The 26,409-nt window shown below is 44.6% G+C and overlaps 1 protein-coding gene and 1 long non-coding RNA gene across 6 annotated transcripts in view; one reads left to right on the plus strand and one right to left on the minus strand.

Annotated features, from left to right (window-relative positions):
• The first annotated feature begins 1,440 nt into the window (after nucleotides 1-1,440).
• The window catches only part of LOC121474976, a 44,014-nt gene continuing 19,045 nt past the window's right edge, over nucleotides 1,441-26,409 (plus strand). For both annotated transcript variants that reach the window (XR_005983598.1, XR_005983604.1), the window contains exons 1-3: nucleotides 1,441-1,617; nucleotides 21,549-21,798; nucleotides 24,307-24,459. This is a non-coding gene — a long non-coding RNA (uncharacterized LOC121474976). The remainder of the gene's footprint in view (nucleotides 1,618-21,548; nucleotides 21,799-24,306; nucleotides 24,460-26,409) is intronic.
• Nucleotides 9,162-26,409, minus strand: part of KCTD1 (potassium channel tetramerization domain containing 1) — a 188,194-nt gene continuing 170,946 nt past the window's right edge. For all 4 annotated transcript variants that reach the window (XM_041728008.1, XM_041727936.1, XM_041728082.1 and 1 more), the window contains exons 4-5: nucleotides 13,919-14,224; nucleotides 9,162-9,513 (exon numbers count right to left, since the gene is read on the minus strand). In XM_041728008.1, coding sequence (XP_041583942.1) covers nucleotides 9,355-9,513; nucleotides 13,919-14,224 — 465 coding nt within the window. In that variant the 3' untranslated portion in view covers nucleotides 9,162-9,354. The remainder of the gene's footprint in view (nucleotides 9,514-13,918; nucleotides 14,225-26,409) is intronic.

Genomic DNA, 26,409 nt, shown 5'->3' on the forward strand with positions numbered 1-26,409 from the left:
AGTGAGAGCAGGGGGAGGGGCAGAGGGAAAGAAAGAGAATTCTCAAGCAGACTCCCTGCTGATCACGGAATCCAATGCAGGGCGTAATCGCAGGACCCAGAGATCATGACCTAAACTGAAATCCAGAGTCAGCCACTTAATGGACTGAGTCACTCAAGTGCCCCCTAAATAGATTTTTCAATATTATATGGTAAGTGCAATAATAAAAGTACAAATTGGGTGCTTTAGGACCACAGAGAAGGGTCATCCAGCTGAGGGACATATGGGAAAGTGGTGATAGGTAACGATGTCTTTTTTTTTTTTAAGATTTTATTTATTTATTCATCACAAACACACACACACACACACACACACACACACACACTCACACAGGCAGAGGGAGAAGCAGGCTCCCTGCAAGGAGCCCAATGTGGGACTCAATCCCAGACCCTAGGATCATGCCCTGAGCTGAAGACAGATGCTAACCAGGCATCCTGGTAAAGGGTGTCCTAAACGATGAGTGACAGGTAGGTCATTAAGAAAATAAGAGGAAAAGTGTATTCCAAAGCAGGGAGATTTAAAACAGTATGACACATAGGGGAGTTGAAAGGATTATGCAGGAAGCTGGGAATGGCCACAAATGAGGTTGAGAGGTAGGCAGAATTAGATCAGGAAGGGCCTTGAATGCCACATTAAGTAAGGAGCTGAGATGATTCTGAAAGCAGCGAGGAATCACACTGGGGCTTTTAACAGGTGAGTGAGCAGGCTGCACTATAGGGGGAGCGCATTGCAGGATGACACTTCCAATCCCCAGCAGAAAAACTAATTAAGATCTTATGGAAAGAGTCCACATAGGAGGAGTTGCTAATATGACATTGCGAAGTGGCAGTAGGGATGGAGAGGAAGAGACTGGGTTGAGAAACATTTAGGAGATACTTTATGTTGAATTCGGTGACCAACCAAAGTGGCTATGGTGGGAAGTAGATTCCTGGTTTGAATGGAAGGGGGCATCCTGAACAGAGATAGGAAATTTTTTTATTTTTAATTTTTAAAAAAAGATTTTATTTATTTATTCGTGAGAGATGCAGACAGAGAGGCAGAGACACAGGCAGAGGGAGAAGCAGGCTCCCTGCAGGGAGCCCAACGTAGGACTCGATCCAGGGACTCCGGGACTCTCAATCGCTGAGCCAATTGGGCATCCCCAGAGATAGGAAATTTAAAAAGAGTATAAAAAAATGAATAAATAAAAAATAATTAAAAAAAAATAAAAAGAGAGAGTATAGGGTTAGGGGTCAAAAAATAAGTTCAGTTCTGGATGGTCTTGTGGAAATATTTTGCAGACTCTGCATCTGTTCTTGCTTATGACCGAATATATTGAAATAAATCATTTCAGTAAGTAAGATTGCTTAAACTTAAGATTACATCTTACTTGCTTCACTCAGAGTCAGGTGGCAGGACCAAGTCATATTTGTTCCTGCGTCCTCAGAGCTCGCTACCCTGCCTGGGGCTCTGGGAGAGGCTGGCCCTGAAGCATACATGGGTGGTGGGGAAGCCATCGGTGGATGAGATCATACCAGGAGACACAGCACAGACCCAGAAGAGCAGTGACACTCAAGAAAAAGATGTTCATGCCTTGGGGTAAGTGAGAATTTGAGAAGTGAGTGATCTGGTGGCCTCACGTGGTCATGGGGAGCATTCACGGGCCCTGTGAAATAGCATCTAGATGCCATCCTGCTATTCCATTGGTGCTTTGGGTTTTTGGTAAGTCATTGCCTTTGTGTATTTTTCATAACAACACAAAGTTTCTTGGTGATTATGCAAAAATCGTTCTGATCTATCACTCGGCTAACTTCTCTTGGAAGAAAAGTTGTAAGAAGTGGGTGGGGGTGCAGGTAAGGGGTGGAGGGTGATTAACACAGAGGCAGAAAGCTATTGAGAGGATTTGGGGGTGTGGAGGTAGTTCCTCTGGGGCAGTGGGAAGTAACTCAGATTTCGAAATTACAATGGCTGTAGGGAAAAGATTATATAGGTCAATGTGCTATTGTAGAAATGCATCTACTCTGTTTAAAGTAAAAGCTGTAACTGAATTATTTTCATGAATATGCAATCTACTTAACAGAATTCCACATTTTCTGGTATTTATATGTAATAAGAGACCACATAGTTGAGAATGACTTTAGGACAACAATATTTTAAATAACACAATATCATTTCAAACAAAGAGCAATAATGGATGAACTATTTAAAATTCAGGGCCACCAGCAGTCCACCCCCCACCACTTCCTCTTGCCAATTCAGTTGCCCATTACCGCTAATACACAAGCCAGCTGCATCAAATAGATCACTCAAGTTGCAGACCTTTAAATGATCCTTTAAGGCTTCCTCACGCTGGATTTAATCAACTGTCCCTACTGGTCTTTCTTCTTTTCCAACTAATGTGATATGTCTTTGACAAGGATTTGATCTTTAGCTTCCAGAACAGGCTTTTTGAGCCAAGTTCCAGAGTTTGAATGGAATGCACTGCTGGCTTTTTGCAGGCCTGTTAGTCAATAGGATAATTTAATACCTGTACTGTCTGTTCCTTATTCTGACAAGCACAATCTGATAGAAGGACTGGGAGGAGTGATGAAATGCTGGGTTTCACACTGAGAGTGAAGGAGAAAGAGAAACTGGAAGGTGGGGAGGGGACAGGGAGAGAAGATGAACTCAGAGTCCTGGGAACTACAGTGGGAGTGGAGCTCTCTGAATGTCACATAAGTCACAGCAGGTGCAAAGGAGTTTTGTGGTAAATGCTTAGCATTATAGATTTATACACCTTTTCAAATTAAGGTCTAAGATCATCATTTAAATTTGAAAAGAAATTCACACTAATTAAACTATATGGAAAAAATAGATTCCTGCACACCTGTAGGAAGCTATTGTTACAGGTGGTAGATGCTACTCTAATGACTTCCTATGTTGTAACTTTTCTGTTCATTCAAGCCTCTGATAGCTTTTTAAGGGAGGTGGGTGGGTGAAGAATTCTGTAGCTCGTGGACTATTTCCACAGGCTTGGGTAGTTCCCTTAACTAATTAGGAAAGGATGAGGGCCCTCAGGTTAAATTTCAGTTAGGTATGTCCCCTCCCCCACTACCTCCATCTGAAGTATTCAATCTGGCTTTCAAAAGAACAGAAGCCAACTATTGTTTAATAAACATCAATGAAGTAATAAAAAGCACTTCACAAAAGGGCCCCTGGAGGATTCTCCTCTACTATTCTTAGCTCGGATGGAGGGAGCACAGTGAGAGTAGCAAGTGTTTTCCAAACGTGCCCCATCAAGGCATCAACTATAGTTAAACTGTTAAAATACAGACTCTCAGGCTCTTAAGAGATTGAGATTCAGGACATCTTTGGGGACATGGGGTGAAGTGGGTGGTAGTACACTGGAACCTATAGCTTTAACAAGTGCCTTTTGTATGTCTTAGGAATGGGCAAGTCTGGGGGCGCCTGCACCTCAGTCGGTTAAGTGTCTGCCTTTGGCTCAGGTCACGATCCCAGGGTCTGGAATGGAGTCCAGCGTGGCAGGCTCTCTGCTCAATGGGGAGTCTGCTTCTCCCTCTCCTTCTGCCCCTCCTTCCTGCTCATGCTCTCTCTCTCTCTCTCTCTCTCTCTCTCTCTCAAATAAACAAAATCTTAAAAAAAAAAATGAATGGGCAAGTTTGGGGAACCTTGATATAACCAATGTAAACTCTGACCGAGAAGAGCTGCTTGATGGTTACAAAGTCAGAGACGCTATGTCTTCTCAGGGTTTAGTAATTCCTTTTCTTTTTTTTTGGAAGATTTTATTTATTTATGCATGAGAGACACACAGAGAGAGGCAGAGACACAGGCAGAGGGAGAAGCAGGCTCCCTGTGGGGAGCTGGATGTGGGACTCGATCCCAGGACTGCGGGATTATACCCCGAGCTGAAGGCAGATGCTCAACCCCTGAGCCACCCAGACATCCTAAGTTTAGTAATTCCTAATCTATAACCAGTAAATCACTGCAGTGACATTTTTGTCTAGTGGCTTTATAATGAAGCACACTGAACTTGCCAAGGACAGAGCAAAATATTTTTTGCATGAGTTAGAAAACCAGAAACAGTTGAGTCCAAGGCATTAATCAAATATGGGTGTGTGTGTGCACATGGTATCTAGTGGACTTTGGCAAAAATTTTTTGACATACCAGTGTTCTCATCTGCAAAATTGGGATAGTAATGCCAATTTCATAGGGTTTCTAAGAGGATTAAAGGGAAGAGCATCTGCAAAGCCCTAGTACAGTGCCTGGCACAACGTAAGCATTTAATGAAAGATTATTATTGCTACTGTCATTTATATTCTAGGATTTCAATCTTTATGATCAAATGATATTATGACTATAAGTTAGCCCTAAATCTTCATATTTTTTTAATAAGTTATGTCCTCAAACAACTTAGTTCTGGTGCCATCACATGTGATTTTACCCAAATGGAATTCTTCTAGAATGTCTGAAACTGTTTTATTATTTCATAATTCTCAGAACTACAAACTCTTCAGATATCTTGTTCGATTTGTACACTTGAAAAAATGAATCAGGGGATCCCTGGGTGGCTTGGCGGTTTGGCGCCTGCCTTTGGCTCAGGGTGTGATCCTGGAGTCCCGGGATCGAGTCCCACATCTGGATCCCTGCATGGAGCCTGCTTTTCCCTCTGCCTATGTCTCTGCCTCTCTCTCTCTATCATGAATAAATAAATAAATCTTAAAAAAAAAATGAATCAGTTCTAACATTCATACAACTAGAGATTACATAAAAACCTAGATTTCCATGTTTTCTAGGAAAAATGAGACATTTAAGTTTACAGGACCCTCATTCTCCTGTTGGAGAGCCTCCTGGCATTGAGTAGGGGCTGCCCCTTTGAATGGGGCACACGTGCTCCTGCCTGTCTCCTAATTTATGCAACTCACCTGGCTCTTGGAGACAGCTGAGTTTATACCCCTCCACCCGGGGTGATGTCTTATTTTCCTCATACATCCACGGATTGTCAGTTCTTAGCCTGGTTAGTAGGTCATAGATGAATGAAGGGGAGAAACAACACCTTCACTGCCCCTCACACCAACAGACTCTTTCAGCCTGTCAACCCTATAGACCCCCAGCTGAATAGCCACAGGGCCCAGTTTCCATGATTCCCTAAAAGCTTCTGAACACAGTCCATCCCCCAGCCTGGCACCCAAGATCAACCCCAACTCCCACCCAATTCCATCTTCCTTTTCCAGCCATTTTTCTTCTCCAACGAATCCAGCTGCCTCCTATACCATTCTCTGAACCTGCCTTATGTTTCTCCAGCTCGGGGCCTCTGGCCTCCTATATACCCCTTCCTTGCAAAAGCCTCCCCATCTTTCAAGTGCCACACTGGCAGTCCTTGGTTTGTAAATATAAACTGACACATATGGTATATATAGTGCCTCATAGTGAGCTAAGTACATACCCTAATTTTGCCTCTAGAAGTACAGGTCTTTGCCACCCTCCAGCACCCTGTGGCAGAAACCATGTCACAGGCATCATAGTATCACCAAAATGGGGTGCCCAACATATTGTAAGGGATGCTCACAATATCTAAATACAGGAACACATTTCCATTTTAAGGAGAAAATGAGGCTAACAAATAGTCTACGTTCTTCCTCACCCTACTACAACATGAAAACTCATCTTTTCTCAACGTGTTCGTTTGGGCTCTCCTTATAAAGCTTAACTGAATATTAACCTTTATCATATCATTTACTTGATGTCTGAGAGTATTAATTTCTTTACTGAGAAATGGGGATAATGCAAGCTCTAGTGTGGGCATCCGGGTTCAGATGTGCTAAGCAGAAAAATGTGCTTAGCACAGTGCCTGGCAAAGAGCAAATATTAAGGGCATGGCTATTATTATTACTATGTAGAAATTCACCTAATATTTAGAAGCCATTTTAGAAGTGGCTGTCTTCATTCTGTTCTTCTAAAAGCCTTCTTAGAAAAGAACAGGTCAAAGAATATAGTTTGTGTACCTGACTAAATAAATGTATTTTTCTCAAAAAAAAAAAAATTAAAATTTAAAATACCAGTGGTTCAGGCAACAGTAGCTTTTTTTAAAAGTATGCTTTTATAACCACCAAGGTAATGATTGATTCAGGGAAAGAGTACCAATGAATGTTCATACTGGTGGGCAAAAGTGTGTTGAACAGGTATTTACAGTCTCACAATCTTAGCCTATCGATTACTTATTAATCCCAAAGGGAGAAAGCTACTTTTACATTGGAGAAATTTGGTGGATGTCACTTTAAGCGGTCAAATTATCATCACAAAAGAAAAACTATAACTCATGTGAAATAAGATCTATAAAAGCCAGAAATAAAAATAAAAACAAGAAATAGAAATTAAAAAAAAAATTACCACCACCGTTATGGGCCAAATGGACCCTTGTGGAGTGACATAATAAGGACAAAACATCACCTACGTGGTATTCTTGCAAAGAAAAAAAATTAACCTGACTCTACCAATGAGAGACCAACCAGATAAATCCAAACACATTACTAAACATGGCAGATCAGATCCTCTTTAGGGAAAATAAGCATAGTCATAAAGATCCTTATTGGGCTGACTAGTGAAGTTTGAATATGTACTACATATTGCATAATAAAAAAAAGGGCAAAATACAATTGTCTCTCTCTATATATATTTTAAATATTTTATTTATTTATGAGAGAGGCAGAGACATAGGCAGAGGGAGAAGCAGGCTCCGTGCAGGGAGCCTGATGTGGGACTCGATCCCGGGTCTGCAGGATCACACCCTGGGCCGAAGGCTGCGCTAAACTGCTGAGCCACCTGGGCCGCCCTCAATTATATTTTGAATGACCAGATCTTTCCAGAAGATCTGGGGATCTATGTTATAAGGCCTACCAGTATTAAAATTACATGTGATATGTCTCCTGCATTGGGTTGGATTAGAGGTTTAGGACAAAGAATGTGCAACTGGCTTGTCGTTGTATACGTGGGCATAAAAACTTAGAAAAGAAGGAAGTGGATGCTAATAATGCATGTAATTCTGTGCAGCGTTTGTGGGGATGATGCTAACTGCACAGAGAGTGCTGGGTAAATGTTACCAGATCACAACCACCAGTAGAAAGTTCCAAAGTGGGGTGCTTGTTTTATCTCAGGAACTTTGGCCTGATGAGAATGGATTACTAGGAAAATCAGAGTGCAATTTCATTGTCCTTTCACTACAGCAGGGATGAGCTGTATATAATATATAATCCAATGCATACAGCTGGTGGGAGCAGCCCTGGCCGTCTCTTCGGAGACAGTGCTGTGTTAGCCTCAAATGAGGGGAAACCAAACAACCATGTGGAAGACTGGCTGGTAGTCATTAGAGTCATTCAGTGTTTGGGTCTCTGTGTTTCAGGGGGTGATAGGACCCATTAACAGCATACTTTTGGTTTCAGAAGCCAGAGATATTTTCATTACTAGTGTCCTCAGGCATAGACTTTTTAATTTAAAAAAAGAAAGAAAGTTCAGGATGGAAATCACCTATCACTACAGGAACGTCTCTGCAGCAGAAACACATTATAGTTTACCTGTCAATCTTAGCATCATGCGAGGTTTATTGTGAGCGTCTGGAATGAGGAAGAGGAAGTAGGGAAGAGAGGTGATGGCGGGGTTCACAAAGGAGCCTCTGGAATCACTAACACCGCGGAAAAGCTGAGGCTTAATTCCAAAGTGGTACTGAGACTTCAGTACCACTGGGGCTAATAAGAAAGCGACCATTCTGGCTCTCAGATTTTCCCTACTTCTTCCAAAGCCACAATGCCCTGCGTTTTGGACTTTTTGGGCAGGTATGATGGTAGATTCCAGCTGGCTACAGATTCTTTGTCACTCTCCCCAGCAGGAAGTGGATTTTATTTCCCTTCCCTTTGAGTCTGGGCTGGCTCTGGATCTCCTGAACCACCAGACTGCCCCAGAAGGGCACCGAGCAGTTCCAGGCCTGGCCTTTCAGAGCATGGCGGCTTCTGCTTCCTCCCTCTTGGAACACTTGTGCCGGGGACGCTCCCTCTGAGAACCCAGCTCCCGTGCTGGGACGGGGCCAAACCACACCCAGAGGCCCAAGCCGGTATCCAGTGGCAGCCCGTGGGAAAGCCATGTAGGACATCACAGCCCAACCTCGCCCCCTGACATCCTGTGCCACAGAGGCAGGCCAGCAAAGGTCAGGCCACTCAGGAGAACCACAGAACCATGAGAGAGGATAAACTGTCCTAAGCTGCTAAGTTTCGGCATGCAGCAACAGATAACTGAAATTTAAAAACGAAAGGTTCATGAGAAGGAAAATGATCTTGCTAACCAGAGCAGAGTAACCAAGTACAGGTCAGGACACTCGCTGAGCGGAAGCAGAACTGTGTAGAACACATGACAACATCTTTATCCTTGAGCGGGTTTGACCTCAAAACTGGCTTCAGCTTCTTAGGCCTCTTTCTGATGTTCGACACAGAACATTTAGAAAAAGAAAAAAAAAAATCTCATTTTAATACAGCCTCATCCCAACACGTGTGTTTCACACAGGCCTTATTTTTTAAACAGAGTTTATTGTATTTAATACATTATAAAATTTGAAAAATTGTAGGAAAGCAGCAGACTCAAACTGGAGCAACTCTAACAAGTAATAATTTCTGGCCCCTTTGCAAAACTGATCAGTTTAAAAACAAAGTAATGTTCACATCTGTGAGGCGGACAAAAAATTGTGACTTCTGTACAAACTACATTTAAAATTTTATGTCTAATGTCTTTCGAATGCAGTGTGCTCATGAGAGTTTTCTGAAGTCCTGCCGGTCCCCACCTAAAGAGAGGACATGAAACCTCCATACGCAAAATAAACTCGAGTCAAGGTGTTTTTTGTTTTTTGTTTTTTTAAAAAAAAGGAAAAAGAAAGACAAAGGAAAAGAAACGATGGATGGCTGTTGGCAATGGAAACTGTAAGGAGATGCGTCCTCACTGCTCATGGCTTGTTTATTGGTCAGGGGCCTCGGGAGGCCCAGGACACTTCACGGCCATCACAGCACCAACTGTAGCTACCACCTTTTTAAAAACATTTTTTGTTCCTTTTTTTTGCATTTCCTACCTTTTGACATATATATATATTTATATATTTTTTTACACCTTGAGGATATCACTATTCCAATTGTTCCCATATGAATACAGGTGTGGTCTCTATTGGATATAAATGTGTCTTTTTATTCATTTTAGGTCCAGGACTTGGTTTGCTGTCCCAACTGCACATAAATGTCCCTTTTTTGTTTGCGTTATTTGTTGTGTACGTTTTTTTTTTCTTTTTGCATAAGAAATCTGTCCATTTAGTCCAGAGGCTCTTGCTTTATCCGGATGACGGAGGGCACGCGGGGCGTCCTCCTCAGCTCCCGCCGCAGGACGTACTCGCTGAACTGGGACGAGTCCACTCCTCCTCCACAGGAGCCCACGATTTCAAATCCTCTCTGCTGCAACCTCTCGAGGACCTGCACGGGGCCAAGACAAGCATTGGGTTAGGGGGAGACAGGTCCTCTGGCCACACACACACACACACACACACACCCAAAGAAGTGTCCTGAAGTTTGAGATCTTGTGCAGCCCTGGTCACTCTTGCTCGATCCCCAAATCTCTTGAGTTCTTACTTTTATTTTTTTTATTTTTTAAATTTTATTTATTCATGAGAGACACACAGACAGAGAGAGAGCCAGAGACACAGGCAGAGGGAGAAGCAGGCTCCATGCAGGGAGCCTGACGTGGGACTCGATCCCAGGACTCCAGTTGAGGCAGACAGGCCTCTTCGCCCTGGGCTGAAGGCAGCGCTAAACCGCTGGGCCACTGGGGCTGCCCCGAGTTCCTACTTTTAAAGGAAGAGCCTTTACGAAGACTGAAGGGCAGGAGGGAGGGAACATCGTTTCCAATACCTCAGATGCGCCTTTCCATGCTTGCCTCGCACGCACTGATACATTTAATGATTACAACCACCCGGCATTGCGGGTGATCAGCCCATTTCCTACACGGGAAAACCGAGGCTCCCAGCCTGTAAGTGATAGAACTGGGTTTCCAACTCAGGTCCGTTTGGCCTCAGATGCCACGTTTCTTGCAACATGCAACGCTACCTTCTCTGCTAAAAGAGAGGATTCACATTTCAAATCTCATTTATCACTAAGATATTGTCTAGGAGATATGATAAATGATATGGCCAGACAGTGATTTTATCTGAATTTACTCAGCCAGTGATTCATTCCCAACTCACTCCCCATTGTTGAAAGCTGCCAGTACTAACTTAATATATTTTGGTTTGGAAGATGGATATCATTTCAATAGCAGAACAAATGGGCTGCTGAAGACAGTAGAGGTTTATCTACAGGTTTTCAAGTTTATGGCATCTGAAATAGATTTATTGCCCAGTGTGCATTCAGGGAGGCAAGAATAAATGCAGTGGTTATATGTTGGAAAACACATCCAAAATAGAGAGATTCTAAACTTCTCACTTAATGATCACTTCTCATAATCTCTTCAATTTTGAAATCAAATACATGACGCCAGAAAGATACTTGGGTCAGTCACCTACATGTCTGACAGTCTTAAAACCCGGAAACAACTCCTACAATCTTAGATAAGCAGAAATAGGGAAAAATTATCTAGAGCACCATTTCCTTAGAAATCCAATATATACTGGACTTGCAAATGTTCCCTAGACTTCTGGGTAAAATTAAATTACTGCTATACCACTCTAAAGGCAAGACAACTCAATCATAACTTAAAAAAAAACAAGTCTGGCTCAAAATTTCTTGAGGGGGATAAAGTGAAATGTTATTAAATAACTTTCAAAATGTACTTCCTGTAAAGTGAGCTCTTACTATTTCTCTTTAAATTATTATTAGTTTGAGATGCCTGGGTGGCTCAGTGGTTGAGCATCTGCCTTTGGCTCAGGTCGGGATCCTGGAGTCCTAGGATCGAGTCCCACGTCGGGCTCCCCACAGGGAGCCTGCTTCTCCCCCACCTATGTTTGCCTCTCTCTCTCTTGTGTCTCTCATGAATAAAAAAGTAAAATCTTTAAAAAATTATTATTATTTGGTCGCCTACTTCTATGTGGAATGTAATTTGCTATTTTGCAAAACAGCTAACTAGAGATTGGAAAACAATACAGGATGCTTTCTAAAAACTCAAACTTTGAATGCTGGCAAATTAAAAAAAAAAAAGTCCTTATGAGAACAAAATGAACATTGTACCCTGCAGCACTCTGTCTGTAGCTATATTCACAATGCATACGCACACCAGTCAGCAAAGGGACAGGATGAAGGAAACAATCCCTGAGCTCAAAATCAAGATGTACTTTGGTGGCAAGTCAATAAAAAGGTGAGGACCCAAGAGCCCACTCTAAGATTTCCCCAGCAAAGGCAGGGATGTAGCCCGCCAGCAAGAAAAACTCCAGTTTGCTTGGCTAAACCACTGCACTGAAAAGGATTCTTTGCCTTGATAAGGAGAGGAATTACCGAGGTAGAAGAAGCTGTGAACAATGAAGCACCTAACTCTGGTACTGTTTGTCTTGCAGTGTTGTTAGGTTGCTAAATTGTTAAGTAGGGAAATCCCGAAGCTTCCTACCCAGGCATCTGATAGAGCTAATATCATTCTTCCAGATGTTATCATTATGTTATCATTATTCCATATTATTCAACGTTACCTTGATGCGGTCAAAGCTTATTTCCATGTCACGCAAATAGCCACACTCCTTGGCCATTTATTTTTATTTTTTAAAAGATTTTATTTATTTACTTGACAGAGGGAGGGAGAGAGCCCAAGCAGGGGGAGTGGCAGCCAGAGGGAGAGGAAGAAGCAGACTGTCCGAGGAGCAGGGAGCCTGATGTAGGGCTGGATCCCAGGAACCTGGGGATCATGACCTACACTGAAGGCAGATGCTTAACCGACTGAGCCACCCAGGCACCCCTGGCCATTTCTTTTTAAACATAAATTTGTAAATAGTAAAATTCCTTAAAGTTAGTGATCACTTGAGAATATTAAAATCTTTCTGGGGGTGGATGGGAGTATCAGTTCTTGTGCATCTTATCCTAAAAGCCTAGAAGACAGGTGCCTATTTTATTGGTTGGTGGAGCAGGAAGCTAGAGTTATTGACTGTGTCATGGTCACATCAGGCTGTGTCACTGATGATCTTAATCCAGATGAAAATGTCCACATCTGATGAGACTTGAATAACTGGGAAACTTGTCAGGCATGTGAATTTATTCAGTGGCCTGAGTGGTGGGGCTGGGCTTCTGTGTGAGAGATGGGGCCCTAGGGAAGCAATGCTGTCATGGCTCTGATGGGTGCTGCCCCTCCCTCCATCTGGAGGGAAGCTGGGGTAGGTTGTGTGTGGGGGACGTGAAAGGCTTTCAGAGCTTTAGAGGCTGTGATAAATAGCGGGGGCCCTGCTCAGGTACACAGGGTGGTGCGGGGTGCACCTCTGGCCCCATCCAACATAATGGCTGCCACACTGCCTAAGAGCACCTGGCTCTCTCTCCTGCGCTCCTGTGACACTGCTTCTGCCAGTGTCTCCTGCCGTTCTGTTCTCAGACATCTGTTTATAAATTTTAAAAATTATAAATAGTTGTGGAACAATCTTCAGGGGGCAGAATGGTAGAGTGGGCACTTCTAGTCTTTGAGCTGTGGGAGAGGTTTCATTGGGTCTATTCTGAACAAAATATGGGCCCATCACAATTAAGAAGAGGAATAGGGGGAAACCCCAAGCCCTTATTCCACTGACTTCAAATCGTTTTGAGTCACATAGACCTGGAGCCAAGACCCAGGTATGCCTCTACTTTCTCCTCAGCAAGACAGAGGACTCCCAGTGCTTACCTGTTCTAAGAAGACAAGGCACGTACAACACTTGGCCCAGGGCTGCCATGCATTAGTTAAGATGGTGAGCATACCCACTAGTATCTAAGGGACACATCACCTCACGTGTCATCCAAACTTCTGAATTCTATGCCTAAGTCTCCTTCTCCCATAGATTTCCCTGTCTCAGAAAATAGCAATTCCATTCACCCAGTTCCTCTGTCAACAATCTTAGTCACCCCTGGCCTCCTAGAACCCGCAGCCATTGACAGAAACCTTGTTAGCTCTACTACACTCAAGATACTCAGGATCGGACCCTTCTCAAAGGTTGCTAACTGGATGCTTGTACCGTTTTCCATTTACTGCTAGAATATTCATTTTCAAATGTGAGTTACATCATGCCACACTTTTGCTCGAAATCCGCAAATGGCTTTCCATTTTACTCATACAAGCAAATAATTCAAAACCACAAGAAACTGAAACAAAAAATCCCAGCGTGCTTACCACCGCCCAAGAGGCAAACCACGATCTGTCCCTGGCCACCGCTGGCTTCGTGTCTCAGCACGCACTATGCCTTACTCACTTTCTTCAAGCCACATGGGCTCTCCTGATAACTCCTCAACATGCCAAGCAGACTCCTACCTCAGAGTTGTCACACCTTGCTGGTCTCTCTGCTTGGGAGACTCCATCCTCTTCTTGCTACCTGACCAACATTTCTGTTGATTACTGTTTGCTGCATTCACCCACCGCCCCCTGTGCCGCTCTCCCCCATCCCATCCTTCCTCAGAAGGTAAATTCCGTGAAAATAGAGCTATCGTTTCTTTCTTCATCTTCTAGATCTCCAGTGCTCATACCAGCATTGGGCACATAGTAGATGTTTAACAAACACCTGTGGATTGAATGAGTGCGTAGCAGGTGCACACAGTTACCTACCCAACAGAAGTGATGCCAAGTGAGAGTTTCCCAGCTCTCCGGAGGAAAGGCGCTATGTGGAGGCAAGGTTAAGTAACAGCATTAAGAGCGACATTTGATGCCACACAGTGTATGACAAGGCTATACCTGGACCGAATTGAGGTGACAGTAGCCATTCAGTGGAAACCTAATGACGTGCGTTGAGTCGTGATTCCAGCCTGCGTTGACAGAGTTACACATCACGTCGCCGATCTCTGGAAACACCTCTTCTATCAAGGATTTGTCACCGCTGAGCGTGATCCTTTCTCCGAGGTCTGGGGCGACACGCACCACTAGGCACTCACAGGGCCTTGAAAAGCGACCAGTTTCTCTGTCCTGCTTCCATCTTTCCATCTCCAACAACATGGGCTGAAGCTGAAAATATTTTGCCTCTTCATATAACAAAGTGTAGTCCTGAGGGGGAAACAAAAGGTATTTCACAGTGCAAAATACAAACATGAAGCACTGAAAATGCTCACAGGTAAGGGGGTGATTTTTTTCCCCACCTCTGTTACTTCAATAATCAAATTTGTGTGTAAATGTTTCACGCACAGCACATTGGTGCATGCATTCATTCAGCGATGATAAAAGGAGCTTAAGGGTATTAAGGGCCAGGTTGGCCCTATTCTAAATGCTCCCCATAAATCAAGTCCTATAACACCCACAACCGCCCCTGAACTTGGAACCATTATTATTCCCATTGTGCAGATGAGATAACTGAGATGAGAAGGGCCGAACCCACGACTTCGCTCTTTCAGCAGAAGAGTGCCTGGGTATTTAAAATCTGTGGGATGAGAATCCTCTTTACATCCTCCCTGTGGAGCCAGGCATGGGATGCGGTGAGGGAGGCGCCGGTGCCCTATTCAGGGGAGGCCCCTGCTCCCCTTCACCTTCATGGAAGCTGAGGACTCCTGTGGGAGGCAGGGTGCCACTGGAGGTGGGAGCGGGGCTGGAGATGGTGGCTGGTGGGCACCTGCAGGCCGAGTGCTGCTTTTACCGAAGTATGGGTGCCAATCTGTGCTGGTCTGGGGGTGGTGGGTGCACAGCCCTCAGCTGCTCTCTGCGCTGCCATCCTAAAGTGAGGGAGGCCAACTAGCCCATGATCCCTGCAGGATAGATGTGCAAGAAACGAAACCCATCCCTTTCTGAAAGCACAGCCACCCATTCTATGAGCATGGTTTCTTTTTCTTTTGCCTTAAAAAAAAAAATCTACTGAATTAAAGCAGAAATCTAGCAAGCAGGTATTAAAACACACACACAAGGGGCGCCTGGGTGGCTCAGTCAGTTAAGCAGCTGCCTTTGGCTCAGGTCATGATCCCAGGGTCCCAGGATCAAGCCCCATGTAGGGCTCACTGCTCAGTGGTGAGCCTGCTTCTCCCTCTCTCCCTGCTCCTCCACTTCCCCTGCTTGTGCTCTCTCTATCTCTCAAATAAATATGCAAATTCTTTAAAGAAAAATAAATAAAGCACACATACAAGTCACTGAATGGGAGGACTAAGGAGGGGGAGGGGGAGACAGCGAGGTAGGAATGATATTAGCAAGCGGGTCAATATTATGCCTACACGTAGCTATGACCACAATCATCTCTGGGTGTGAGGCAAGTGGACACTTGTCCCAGCTTGTTGACTGAGAACATTTTAATGAGCTGACACGGGCGTGTCTGCCAACCTTCCCGGGGCTGGAGCTGGCAGGTGATGCCTGGAGCCTGGTGCCTGCAGCAGGGCCGACACCGGGAGCCCAGGGCCCGAGTGTTGCCAGACGGAGGCCCCTGCCATCTGGATGGGGTGGCACGTGGAGAGGATGACCACAGGAGAACAGGTTTTAGGTGGCACTTTGCTCTTTTTCTTGCAAATTAAGCAACAAAGGCAGCAGCAGCAGCATTATTTGGGGCCTCCAGAGAAAAATGTGGAGAGGTGGGGTAAGACAGTGCCAGTGGGCCCCCAGCTGGATCTTCCACTTTCTGCGTCGAGACATCCGGGCCAGGCGAAGGTGCTGTCCCCGCCACTCAGCACCCGGACCGCTTCTGCATCCTGCCTTCTCCCGGCAACCCCACTCCTACAGGAGTCTGGGTTCCCCGCTGGAGAGGAGCACGGACTGGCACCTGCTTCACCTCCCGACCCGCAGGAGGTACGGTTGGCTTTGAGGAGGTGAGAATGAAGCTGAGGAGTGGCCACTCTGAAGACAGGACAGAGACAGAACCGAGGTCCCCTCGGCCAGCTGGAGGGCAGGCATGGGGAGACTGGGGGTTCCTCCCGGGTACCTGGGACCCCTGTGTGGGGACCGAGCTGTCTCTGAAGTACATCAGCTGTGAGTTAGCGACCTCAGTCCTGTACTTACTTGTCAAGATGACAGCTCTCAAGGTGATTTAAAAACAGCACCGACAGTCACACAAGCAATAGAAGTGAGAGCTTCTGCTACTGCTTTTTATTTTCCTCTGAGAATGAAAAATTTTAGCACAAGGAAGAATCTGGACTCCAGTGCAAATGTGTCATCCAGTCTTCAAATCTGAGGCTGCCTAGAGCAGTCTTATTGACCAACCTTGGCCCTTATGGAGGAATTCTTTCAAACACTGCTGAACAGTGACCGTTAGCCTCTGATTAGATGCTTCCAGTGACGGGAAGCTTACTACTAACAGGCCACAGCTTCGACTTTGTTGGACGCTCTGGTTAAACTTCTGTACACTTCTTGGTTAGAGTGACCCGATTTTCCCTGTAGTTCCAACTTATTCAGATTCTGCTATCTGAGGCTACAGTGATCCTGAACTTTCTTTGACACATGAACCTTTCTTACATTTGAAGACAATGGTTATGTCTTACTACCATTCAGGCTGAAAATACCCAATCTTTTCAGGTCTTTCTCATTTGTTATGACTTAGAGGTCCTTCAACATCTGCTACGTGCTTGACTTTGTCAACATACTTCTAAAACCCAAACCGGAAGTGAACCTAACATTTCAGAGGTGACCTAATGAGTGTGCTGTAAAACCTTCGCTTGGCTGGACATTCTAACCACTCTTAAAGCAGCCTGCATTCATCTCCGATGGCTGCTGCAACACTTACCACACACCGCGTGGCTTAAAACCACACACATTTATTCTCTTACAGTTTTGGAAGCTGGAAGCCTAAAATGGATCATTAAGGTGGTGTTTCTTCTGGAAACTCCAGAGGAGTATCCATGCCCTTGCCTTTTTTCAGCTTGCAGAAGCAGTCTGCATTCCTCAGCCTGTGGTCCCATATCACTCTCGCCTCCACTAAGGTCATATCTTCTCTGACTCTAAGGAATCACATCCTCCTGCCTCCTCCTTTCACTTGGAAGGACCCTTGTGAGTACACTGGACCCACTTGGATGACTCACAATGATCTCCCCATAGCAAGACCCTTAACTTATCACACCTGCAAAGTCCTTTCTGCCATGTAAGGTGACATATTCCTGGGCTTCCAGAAGTCATGACGCGGACATCTTTGGGGGGCCGTTATTCTGCGTACCTCCCAGCATAAGGTTGTATTAACTTTCTTGTCTGTCCTATTACCCAGCCAGTTTACATTTTGCTTCCAGTGGAGTCTCTACACCTTTCCCAAGAGCTGCTCTCGAGCTAGGTCCTCCTCTTACAGCATTTGTGAACAATTTTAAATCTCCACTATTTATCCTTCTTCAAATTGCCTACTGTGGGTTCTGAATTTGTTCCAATATAGTGAGAAAATGTGGATTCTTTCACCCAGTGCTCCGCTCTCTCATTCTTTTGTCATTTTGAACCGGATGTTCTGTTTCTGTATGTGAATCATTTCTTAAATGTAATGACAGGACAGGGCTACATGCAGGCCTTGGTTCAGGCTGATGGCTCAGGTAATAAATTAAGGTTCTGGATTCTGGCTATTTGAACAGTTATAGAGTCTATAATTCTGAGATCAACCAGTCCACAGCTGCGGCATTTTCTGGGTGTCTGGTTGAAATACCGTGTGTTTGGAGGGGCCTCCAATGGGAAGGCTAGACATGTGGGAGGGACCCAAGTCTCCCTACTGCCCAGAGATTCACTTTAATTGTTTTCCAGTCTCCTTATCTATAAAATGAGAGGAATAAATCACATTAAAGTCAGTACCAGGGGACGCCTGGGTGGCTCAGGGGTTGAGCACCTGCCTTTGGCTCAGGGAATGATCCTGGGATCTGGGATTGAGTCCCGTGTCTGTCTCCCTGCAAGGAGCCTGCTTCTCCCTCTGCCTATGCCTCTGCCTCTCTCTCTCTCTGTCTCTCATGAATAAATAAATAAAATCTTAAAAAAAAAAAAAGTCACTACCAGGCCCGATATTCTGAGCCTACATCCAGGGCAATGTCCTGATCCACCAGTTTGTCCATCATAACCTGAAGGTAATAAGGTTGGCAGGATGGGGCTACAAATCCCCTATGCCGACTCTAAATCCTCAACACTTTCTTTTTCCCTCTGAGTTCACAAGCCACATGGGTAATCCACCCTGAGGTCCGGCCATGGACTGACAGAGAGCCTCCCTGTATGGTGCTGATCATGTTCATCACTCCCTGCTCTTGGAAAAATAGGGAAACACTGGCCCTTATCAGACTTGTGGCCTGCTCAGTGATTGCTCCAGGATCCTGCCAGTGGTTTTTAATGTGTAGGTTAAAGGGGTCGCCTGAAGGTCATCGTATGCCCTGGGATGTATCTTAGGGGCCTAGCTTTGAGCTACCTCAGGCCACCAGGTCCTCTTGCCCATCTCTACTCGACCATCTGGCTCCATCTCTTCCTTTACTATGTCATTCCTCCTGGTGTCTGGGCACAGTGCCGTCTGCGTGGGGGCAGCAGACGCTGGGGAGTAGCCGAGCACCCAGGCTCCACTTGGCCATCGCCCCCACCGAGGCCGACTTACCTCCCAGCATCTGCCAGCTCAAGAATTAAAAAGGCCCTTCTTGTTGGTGTTACCATTTTCTGCATGGTTAAGCTCACACTGGCCATTGGTTTTCTTGGCAGGTTCCTTTATATTCATCTTTCTCTACTTCCTAACACACGCTTCCAGTCTTAGCTTGTCAGAGAACCAGTGCCCCCGGCTGCCTTCCTTAGGAACCTCGTCCTCCTTCCCTTCCTCAGTCAGCATCAGTTAATTTTATTGTCTAAATCCCATATATTTTAGAGTTTATCAAGTTTCTCTTTAGAACTCTCTGACTTTGTGCTTATTTCCTTCTGCTCTCTGAATCTTTTGAAATTGTCTTTCCTTACATCCTGGTTCCTATCTGGCAACACCCACTGTTCCTTTCTTTGGCTTTTACAACCTCTAGACAACTCAGTCTCTTATCCCCAAGGTATGAGGTAGAAATCAGCAGAACTTTATGGGGCAGCAGCAGAAGGTTTGGCTCTAGATTTTTTTTTTCTGTTCTTTCTTTCTTTTTTTTCTTTTCTTTTTTCTTTCTTTCTGATTTTATTTGCTTATTTGAGAGCGGGTAAGAGAGCATGAGTAGGGGGAGGAAGGGATCAGAGGCAGAGGGAGAAGGGGAGAGAAAATCTCTCAAGCAGACTCTGAGCTGAGTGTGGAGCCTCACACAGGGTTCGATCTCAGGACCCTGAGATCATGACCTGAGCCGAAACCAAGAGTCAGACACTCAACTGACTGAACCATCCTGGTGCCCCTGGCCCCAGATTTTCTTTTGAGGGAAATGAACCCAAAGCATCCACATTTGCTTTCGGCAAAGCAATTCCAGAATATACTAGACACCATCACTCCTCTGCCCTAGCTTCTGTGCCAGTTTTATCTTCTCCAATTAAGAAAGCATCATTCACATTTCTTGCTTAGCTTGCTTATCATATCCAGATAAAGGAAAACAGATTATTTAGACCTATTATCATGTTTAAATAATTTTAAAATCCTAGAATACATATTTTTAAAATAATTTTTTGGGGAGATTTACAGTGGTTTTTTTGAGGCATAGAAATATCAAGATCCCATTTTATAGACAAATACATTGAGTTTTGCTAAGACCCCAGAGATAGGTACATGGAACAAGAAGGAAAATATGGGTAAACTCCAAAATGCAAATTGACCATGTTTCAAAAGCTTACTTCTTGATTAAATATCTGGAAATCAGAAAACATCTCCCTAGAAGAAGAAAAGGGATATAGACCATGTATTGGTTTCCAATCGCTGCTGTAAGAAATTACCACATATTCGGTTGCCTTAAAACAACACAGAGTCACTCTTGTAGTTCTGGAGGTCAGAAGTCTGAGGTGGGTCTTAGGGCTAGCTAGCATCAAGCTCCCAGCGGGACTGCCTTCCTTCAGAAGCCTGTAGGGGACAATGGCTTTCCTTGCCCTTCTCAGCATCCAGAGGCTGCCTGCATTCCTTGGCTTGTGGCCAACAATCACAATACTTCCTTGATCACATCTTCTCTGACTCTGACCCTGACCCTCCTCCTTCTCTCTTTCACTTATAAGGACCTTTGTGATTCCACTGGCCCACCTGGATTATCCAGGATAATCTCCCCATTTCAAGACTCTTAATCACATCTGCAAAATCCCTTTTGCCACATAAAGTAATATATTCTGGGGATTAGAATGTGGACCCCCTTGGGGGTCATTATTCAGCCTGCCACACACATTTACTGGTTTCACCAAATAGTTAAGAGGTTTATTTAACTTCTAATGGCCTTGAAGTTTTACACAGTAGTTGGCACATCCTTGCATTTAAAAGGCAACTCAGTCAGTTGTTCATTTTAAAATCCATTCATGTGCCAGACACTGTGCTAGACTTTGTACCATGGGGACAAAGAGGGATTTCCTCTGGGGAATGCATCCAGGTCGTCCCAGGAGTTCCCAAGCAGTGCTTAGCTCTCCAGAAGGTAGGGTATGTACATCAGGGGACCCACAAGGCAGGGGCACTGAGAAAATGAGGAAAATGAAGAACTTTATAGTTTATATTTCAAAAATAGACTCCAGGTAGTAGTCTTGAAAAAAGAAAAACCATATCTGCAGGATTTAACTTCCTTTCATTTTAAAGTTTTTCAGATTTTTTTGTTTGTTTCTTTTCTTTGCCTTCTTCTTCTTCTTCTTCTTCTTCTTCTTCTTCTTCTTCTTCTTCTTCTTCTTCTTCTTCTTTTTTGGTGAGAGGTGGGTCACCATAGTTTTTCCAGTATTTCAGGTCTGGGGTGTCTAAAATTCTTAATTTCCCTGGCTCTGCAATACTTTTTTCTTTAAGAGGACTTGGTATTTTTATAGCAGTTTTAGGTTCATAGTTAAAATTGAGGGGAAAGGGACTCCTGGGTGGCTCAGTCAGTTAAGCTTCTGACTCTTGGTTTCTGCTCAGGTTGTGATCTCAGGGTCATGAAATGAAGCTCTGCTTGGAGTTCTATGCTCAGTGGGGCTCTTCCCCTGCCCCCCACCCAATTGCTTTCTCTTTAAAACTGAACAAAATAAAATCTATAAATAAATAAATGAATAATAGAGGGGAGAGTACAGATATTTCCCATACCCTGCTCCCCACACATGCACAGTCTCCTCATTATCAACATCTCCCACCATAGTGGTGCATTTGTTACAGCTGCTGAACCTACACAATCACCCAAAGCCCATGATTTATACTGGAATTCACTTTAGCCCTTGTGCGTTCTTTGGGTTTGGGCAAATGTACAACGGACATGGACCCACCCGTTACCATACCATACAGGGTAGTTGCACTGCCCTAAACTCCTCTTTGTTCTTGCCATTCATCCCTCTCACCCCCTAACCTCCTTTCTTTTCTTCAAAGCCCAGAAAGACTGGCCCACTTACTCCTTTTCCTCTGCCACCATGTGAAACTTCTGGCCAGGAGGCCTCCTTCCCCTCCAGCAGCACCAACTGCCTGCTTCTCCTGACTATTCTTGTTTTTCTGGGGGGAGGATATCCAGCCGAGATTTATCCTGATGGCTAGTGAAGGAACCAGAAGCAGCGGCAAGGTGTCCCTTCTCTACTTGACCACGGTCTCCATCCCCCATTGCCTCCAAATCTCCTAGAGAAAGGTAAGGTGATAATGACGGGGTGTTTGTGGCAGCATTGGGGAGCAGATCACTCTGCATTTTGAAGCCACACCCTGCCTTGGCAAGTCCCCTGAATACTAACTGCAGGAGTTGGGCCTGATGTGTAGAGTGGGGCGTGGGCAGGGGCTAGAGATGCTATCTGAGATGGTGCCCAGACTGCTGGCTGGCTGTTCCACCTGCCTCCCAGTCCTCTTTGGTTGCTATGGCTAGCCTTGCCTCTAAGAGAGTGTCTTTGGGAGAGGGAGAGAAGTGGCCCTGGGCAGGGGTACTGGGAGTAATAATCCCTGCACCAGAGATGCAAATACTAGGAGGCAGCAGCTGAGACTATGACTGGAGCAGCCACCCTAAGTGGCCACTCTCCTGGGTCCCAGAGAAGAGGTTTCTTGGGGGTCTACCCGGCTCACCACTCTGTCTTCTCTGGAGTGAGCGCCTATAAGCCATGTCTGCTTGCCACAGCTGATTGGCTAAAGCATAAGCACGGGAGCCACTTTAGCCAATTAGATGATCTCTGTACAACCAAGGAAGGGGAAGGAAACCCAGGGCATTGTTGGAGCAGAGCCACAGGCCTCACTCCTGAAAGCCCCAAATTCCCACGACTGAAGTCCTCAGAATTGCCCTGGTATTTCCACCTCTGAGAGAATGCTCCTGCTAATTCTATGAGATAAGCTAGTATCCTTCCCATAAAAACTTCCTTCCTCTCTTTCTGGTTTTCAACTAGGGCTGATTTTGATCTTAGATGACGTTTAGCAAAGTCTGGAGACATTCTGGGTTGTCATAAACGAGAGAGGGGGTTGGTGCTACTGGCTTGCAGTGGGTGGAAGCCAGGGATACTGCACAACATCCTCTGATGCACAGGAGAGCCCTGCCACAGATAATTTATTTGGCTCAAAAGGTTAATAGTGCAAGATGAGAAACTAAGCTTGACCGGGGTCATTCTTGTTGCAACCTAAGGGACACAGAAGTCACCCTGATTGATGGTCAGTCCTAGCATCATTAACGAATGTGCTAGCATTCGAGCACATATGATTACTAACATGATGTAATATGAAGTGCACAATATCACTAGAGATGTATCCTCACCAAAATGTTTAATCTAAACCCGTCGGGCCTTCAGACATGACTTGCAGTTTACAGGCAATCAGAGGCTAGAGTAGTGAACTAAACTACACAGGACAAGGCAGCCAGACAAATCCAGAAGGGGGGCATTCTGCAGGGCACCTGGCCCAGTTTCTTCAGCAAGTCGGCACCATATGAAAAGTGACAGACTATGCTAGGTAATAAAAGGAAGGAACATAACTGGATTCAATATGTGCTCTTACAGCAGATACCATCCTGGAAAAAACATCTGCAAAGGACATTTTGGGGTCAACCTGGGAAATGTGAATATTGTTCCAGTGTTAGAGAAAACTAGATTTTATTGAAATAGGAAGGTAGAGATTATTGTCTGAAATAAGGATAGGAAAAGATCCAGAAGGCCATGTGTGTGCTAAGGTTTTTCACTTGGCAATCTCCGAGGGGTGGGAACATGGGGTTTAAACTTTTTTTGCCTGTATATGTTTTCAAATTTTTTACAATGTGCATAAAAGTTATTAGAAATAACTAATACATTTTTAAACTTAAGGCAGGGATAGATAAGTTGTGGGCTGTGTGTTAGTGAATTTTTCTAAATCTAGGAAGGGTAGTCATTAGAGACTATAAAAGATGCTAGCAACAGAGGACACTGACCAAAGATGCTCAGAATAAAAGGCTAGAAAAATGTAATTTTTTTGTGGTTCCCCATGAAAAAGGGAATCAAAGCTCTGGACTCTTTGGTGTACTGGGAATCACAACTCTGTGTGTATGTGTGTGTGTGTGTGTGTGTGTGTGTGTGACCACCTGTCACAGAACACACACACACAACACAGAAAACAGAGCAAAGATGAACAAGTCAGTGTCACTGAGAGGAGGGGAGAATGAAGGGAAGGAGGACAGTCATCTCCATAATATAACAGCGCAGGGAAGTTCTACAATCACTTATTAGAGAATAGATTCCGATGGCTTTCAGAGGGAGGAGGGCATAAGCAGCTGCCACTTCAATGGTGTTGTGAAATATGAAATTATCTAAGTTGCTAAGTGGGTATCTAGCTCAGACAGCACATTTGCAAGATGGCATTTCAAGGGGTGTAGGACACTGTGACGTCAACGTTGCACACATTGGCTCAACCTTGCATTGAATAACTGGAGAGGGAAGCCAGAAATCAAGGAACTCTTTCCCTGGCAAACCCAGTGAAGGCAGATTCTCTCCTCATGCCATGTCCCCTCTTCCAAGTCAGGAAATCGACTTGGATGAGGAACACAACACAACTTGGGTTGTTCGGGGATGGGCAGTGTGAGGGCTCCTCTGCATGCACGTCTGTATTTGTGGTCGGCACAAGCTGCTTCAATCCCACCATCAGCCATGGGAGCTGAATGGTCACTTTGGCTTGCATTCTCCCCCTGCTGCTCCTCTAGGTTCCAGAACACCCTGTCATGGACGTACAGCCTGTCGCCCAGAGGTTCTGTGGGAAACATCTCAGGGCCTTGAGAGACGAGAATTTCATTTGACAAGCTTTTTGTCTTTTTCCCCAAGCGTGGGCTACAGCTAAATCCTTGGCCAATTAACAGGTATGTTTTGCACTTGGAACTGATAGATAGCACATCTTACAGGGCTTTGGCATCCTCAGGGAGCTCGAAAGGTTCAGGCAACCATCCCCATCCTAGCCCAGTGGGTGAGGCCTCAGGGGACTGTCCTCCGGGATCAGCCACAGCTTAACTCCTGTGAGGAAGTCCATCTCTCAGCATCTAACTTGGATGCTCTTGAAGAAAAAGAATAACACCTGCTACATTTAAATATGTTCGAAATACCTAGCTCCATTTCTGGAACATACTGCAACTCACAACAAATGGCTGTTATCATGTACTAACTGTAATTCCCCATCAGTTGTTTTGTATTTCCAGGAATCTGTATCTTTTTTAATCATGAGATTACAAATTAATATTTTACCCTCATAAGTTGCTTAGGATGATGGTATTATACACACGTTTTATATGTGCCCTTTTGTCCTATAAATTAGTGTCCCACTTACATTTAGCTTCTGGCTTCCTGTGACTTTTGACCCTTTTCTGCCATATTTAAGGTAATTAATACTAAGTAATTATTATGTGCCCAGCACACAATGTCCTTTAGAATAATATAAAAATGTCCCTGCCTGTGAGACTCTTACAAAGTAGAGTGTCCTGATATATACATAAGATCTCCAGTTTGAATGTAAGCAAGTATATGACCGGGTTTGGGGTAGGAACCAGAATCTGGTTTGAATGCGGGACTCATTTCATTCATTTATGTATCCATCCATGCATTCATTCACTCATGACATAAATATTCACATGCTTAGTATGTGCCAGGGCTGAGCTAGTGCCACAGTCACTGCTGGCCAGCTTCCCCAACAGCTATTCCCAGCCCCTATCCCCTGCTCATTTTTCTCTATAGAGGCTAAAAAAGAAAAATATCTCTTTCTAGCCAATGCCCTCTAAAGGGAAAGTCTACTGGGGAATTTTCTGACAAGGACAATATCTTGTGAGTTAAAAAGGCTTTCACCTATTTTTTTTTCTGCCTTGAATGAGGAGGTGATGCCTGGGGCTGTGGCAGGCACTTTATGACCTTGAGGGGACAAGTGCGAGGCCAAAACGTCAACACTAAAGATGGAAAAGCAAACAGACAGAGAGTTCTGGTCCTTGAAGACACCACTGGGCACATACCCCTGTCAGTAACAGGCTTCCCTCTTCAGCTATTCATGGACCTCTGATTTCTAATGTGAGAAAAGAAAAACAAATCTCCATTAATTTAAGGAGATTATGTACTTCCAAGAAGTATCTGGAAGGTACTACGGATTAATCTCCATTAATTTAAGGTGTATTCCAACACCTGCTGCCGAAAGCACGTGTAACCAACAGTTGGGTATACAGTGCTACCCAATGGAGATAAATAATTACAAATGTACTGTGTGTGACCATGGGGAGAATCTCAGGGTACAGGCAAACCTAAGCTGGACTAGGCAGGGATGGCTCAACAATGAATACAATGAGCCCTAACGACAAATAAAGGCCAAGAAAAGAGCATTAAATAGATCGGTCTCTTTGAAGAGGGCAAGAAGACGGTGTGCTCGTGGAAGTAAGAAAAGTCTTGTAGGGCATATGTGCAGAGGAGAGTCCAGTGGTGGGGAGCAGGGCGGGTGGAGCCTTCTGGGCCTCATAGACTCTGATAAGGATGTACTGCTTTGCTCTGTGAACAATGAATGGGAAGCCTCTGTAGAGTTGTAAGCAGAAGCAAGTCATGATAACACCATTTTTTTTCAAAAAGTGTTCCTTGGTGAGGGATGGGTTAGGAGACAGGGGAGGAGGGAAAAAGGCAGAAGAGTAGATCTATTAAAGAGCAACAGGAGGGATCCTTGCCATGATGGAAATGTTCTGTGCCTTGATTATATCAAGGTCAATATCCTGGTTGTGCTGTTGTACTATCATTTTGCAAGATGCTACTATTGGGCAGAATTGGGTAACATAGGATCTATTATTTCT

This window comes from Vulpes lagopus, chromosome 1, assembly GCF_018345385.1.
Source record: "Vulpes lagopus strain Blue_001 chromosome 1, ASM1834538v1, whole genome shotgun sequence".
NCBI classification, from domain to species: Eukaryota; Metazoa; Chordata; class Mammalia; order Carnivora; family Canidae; genus Vulpes; species Vulpes lagopus.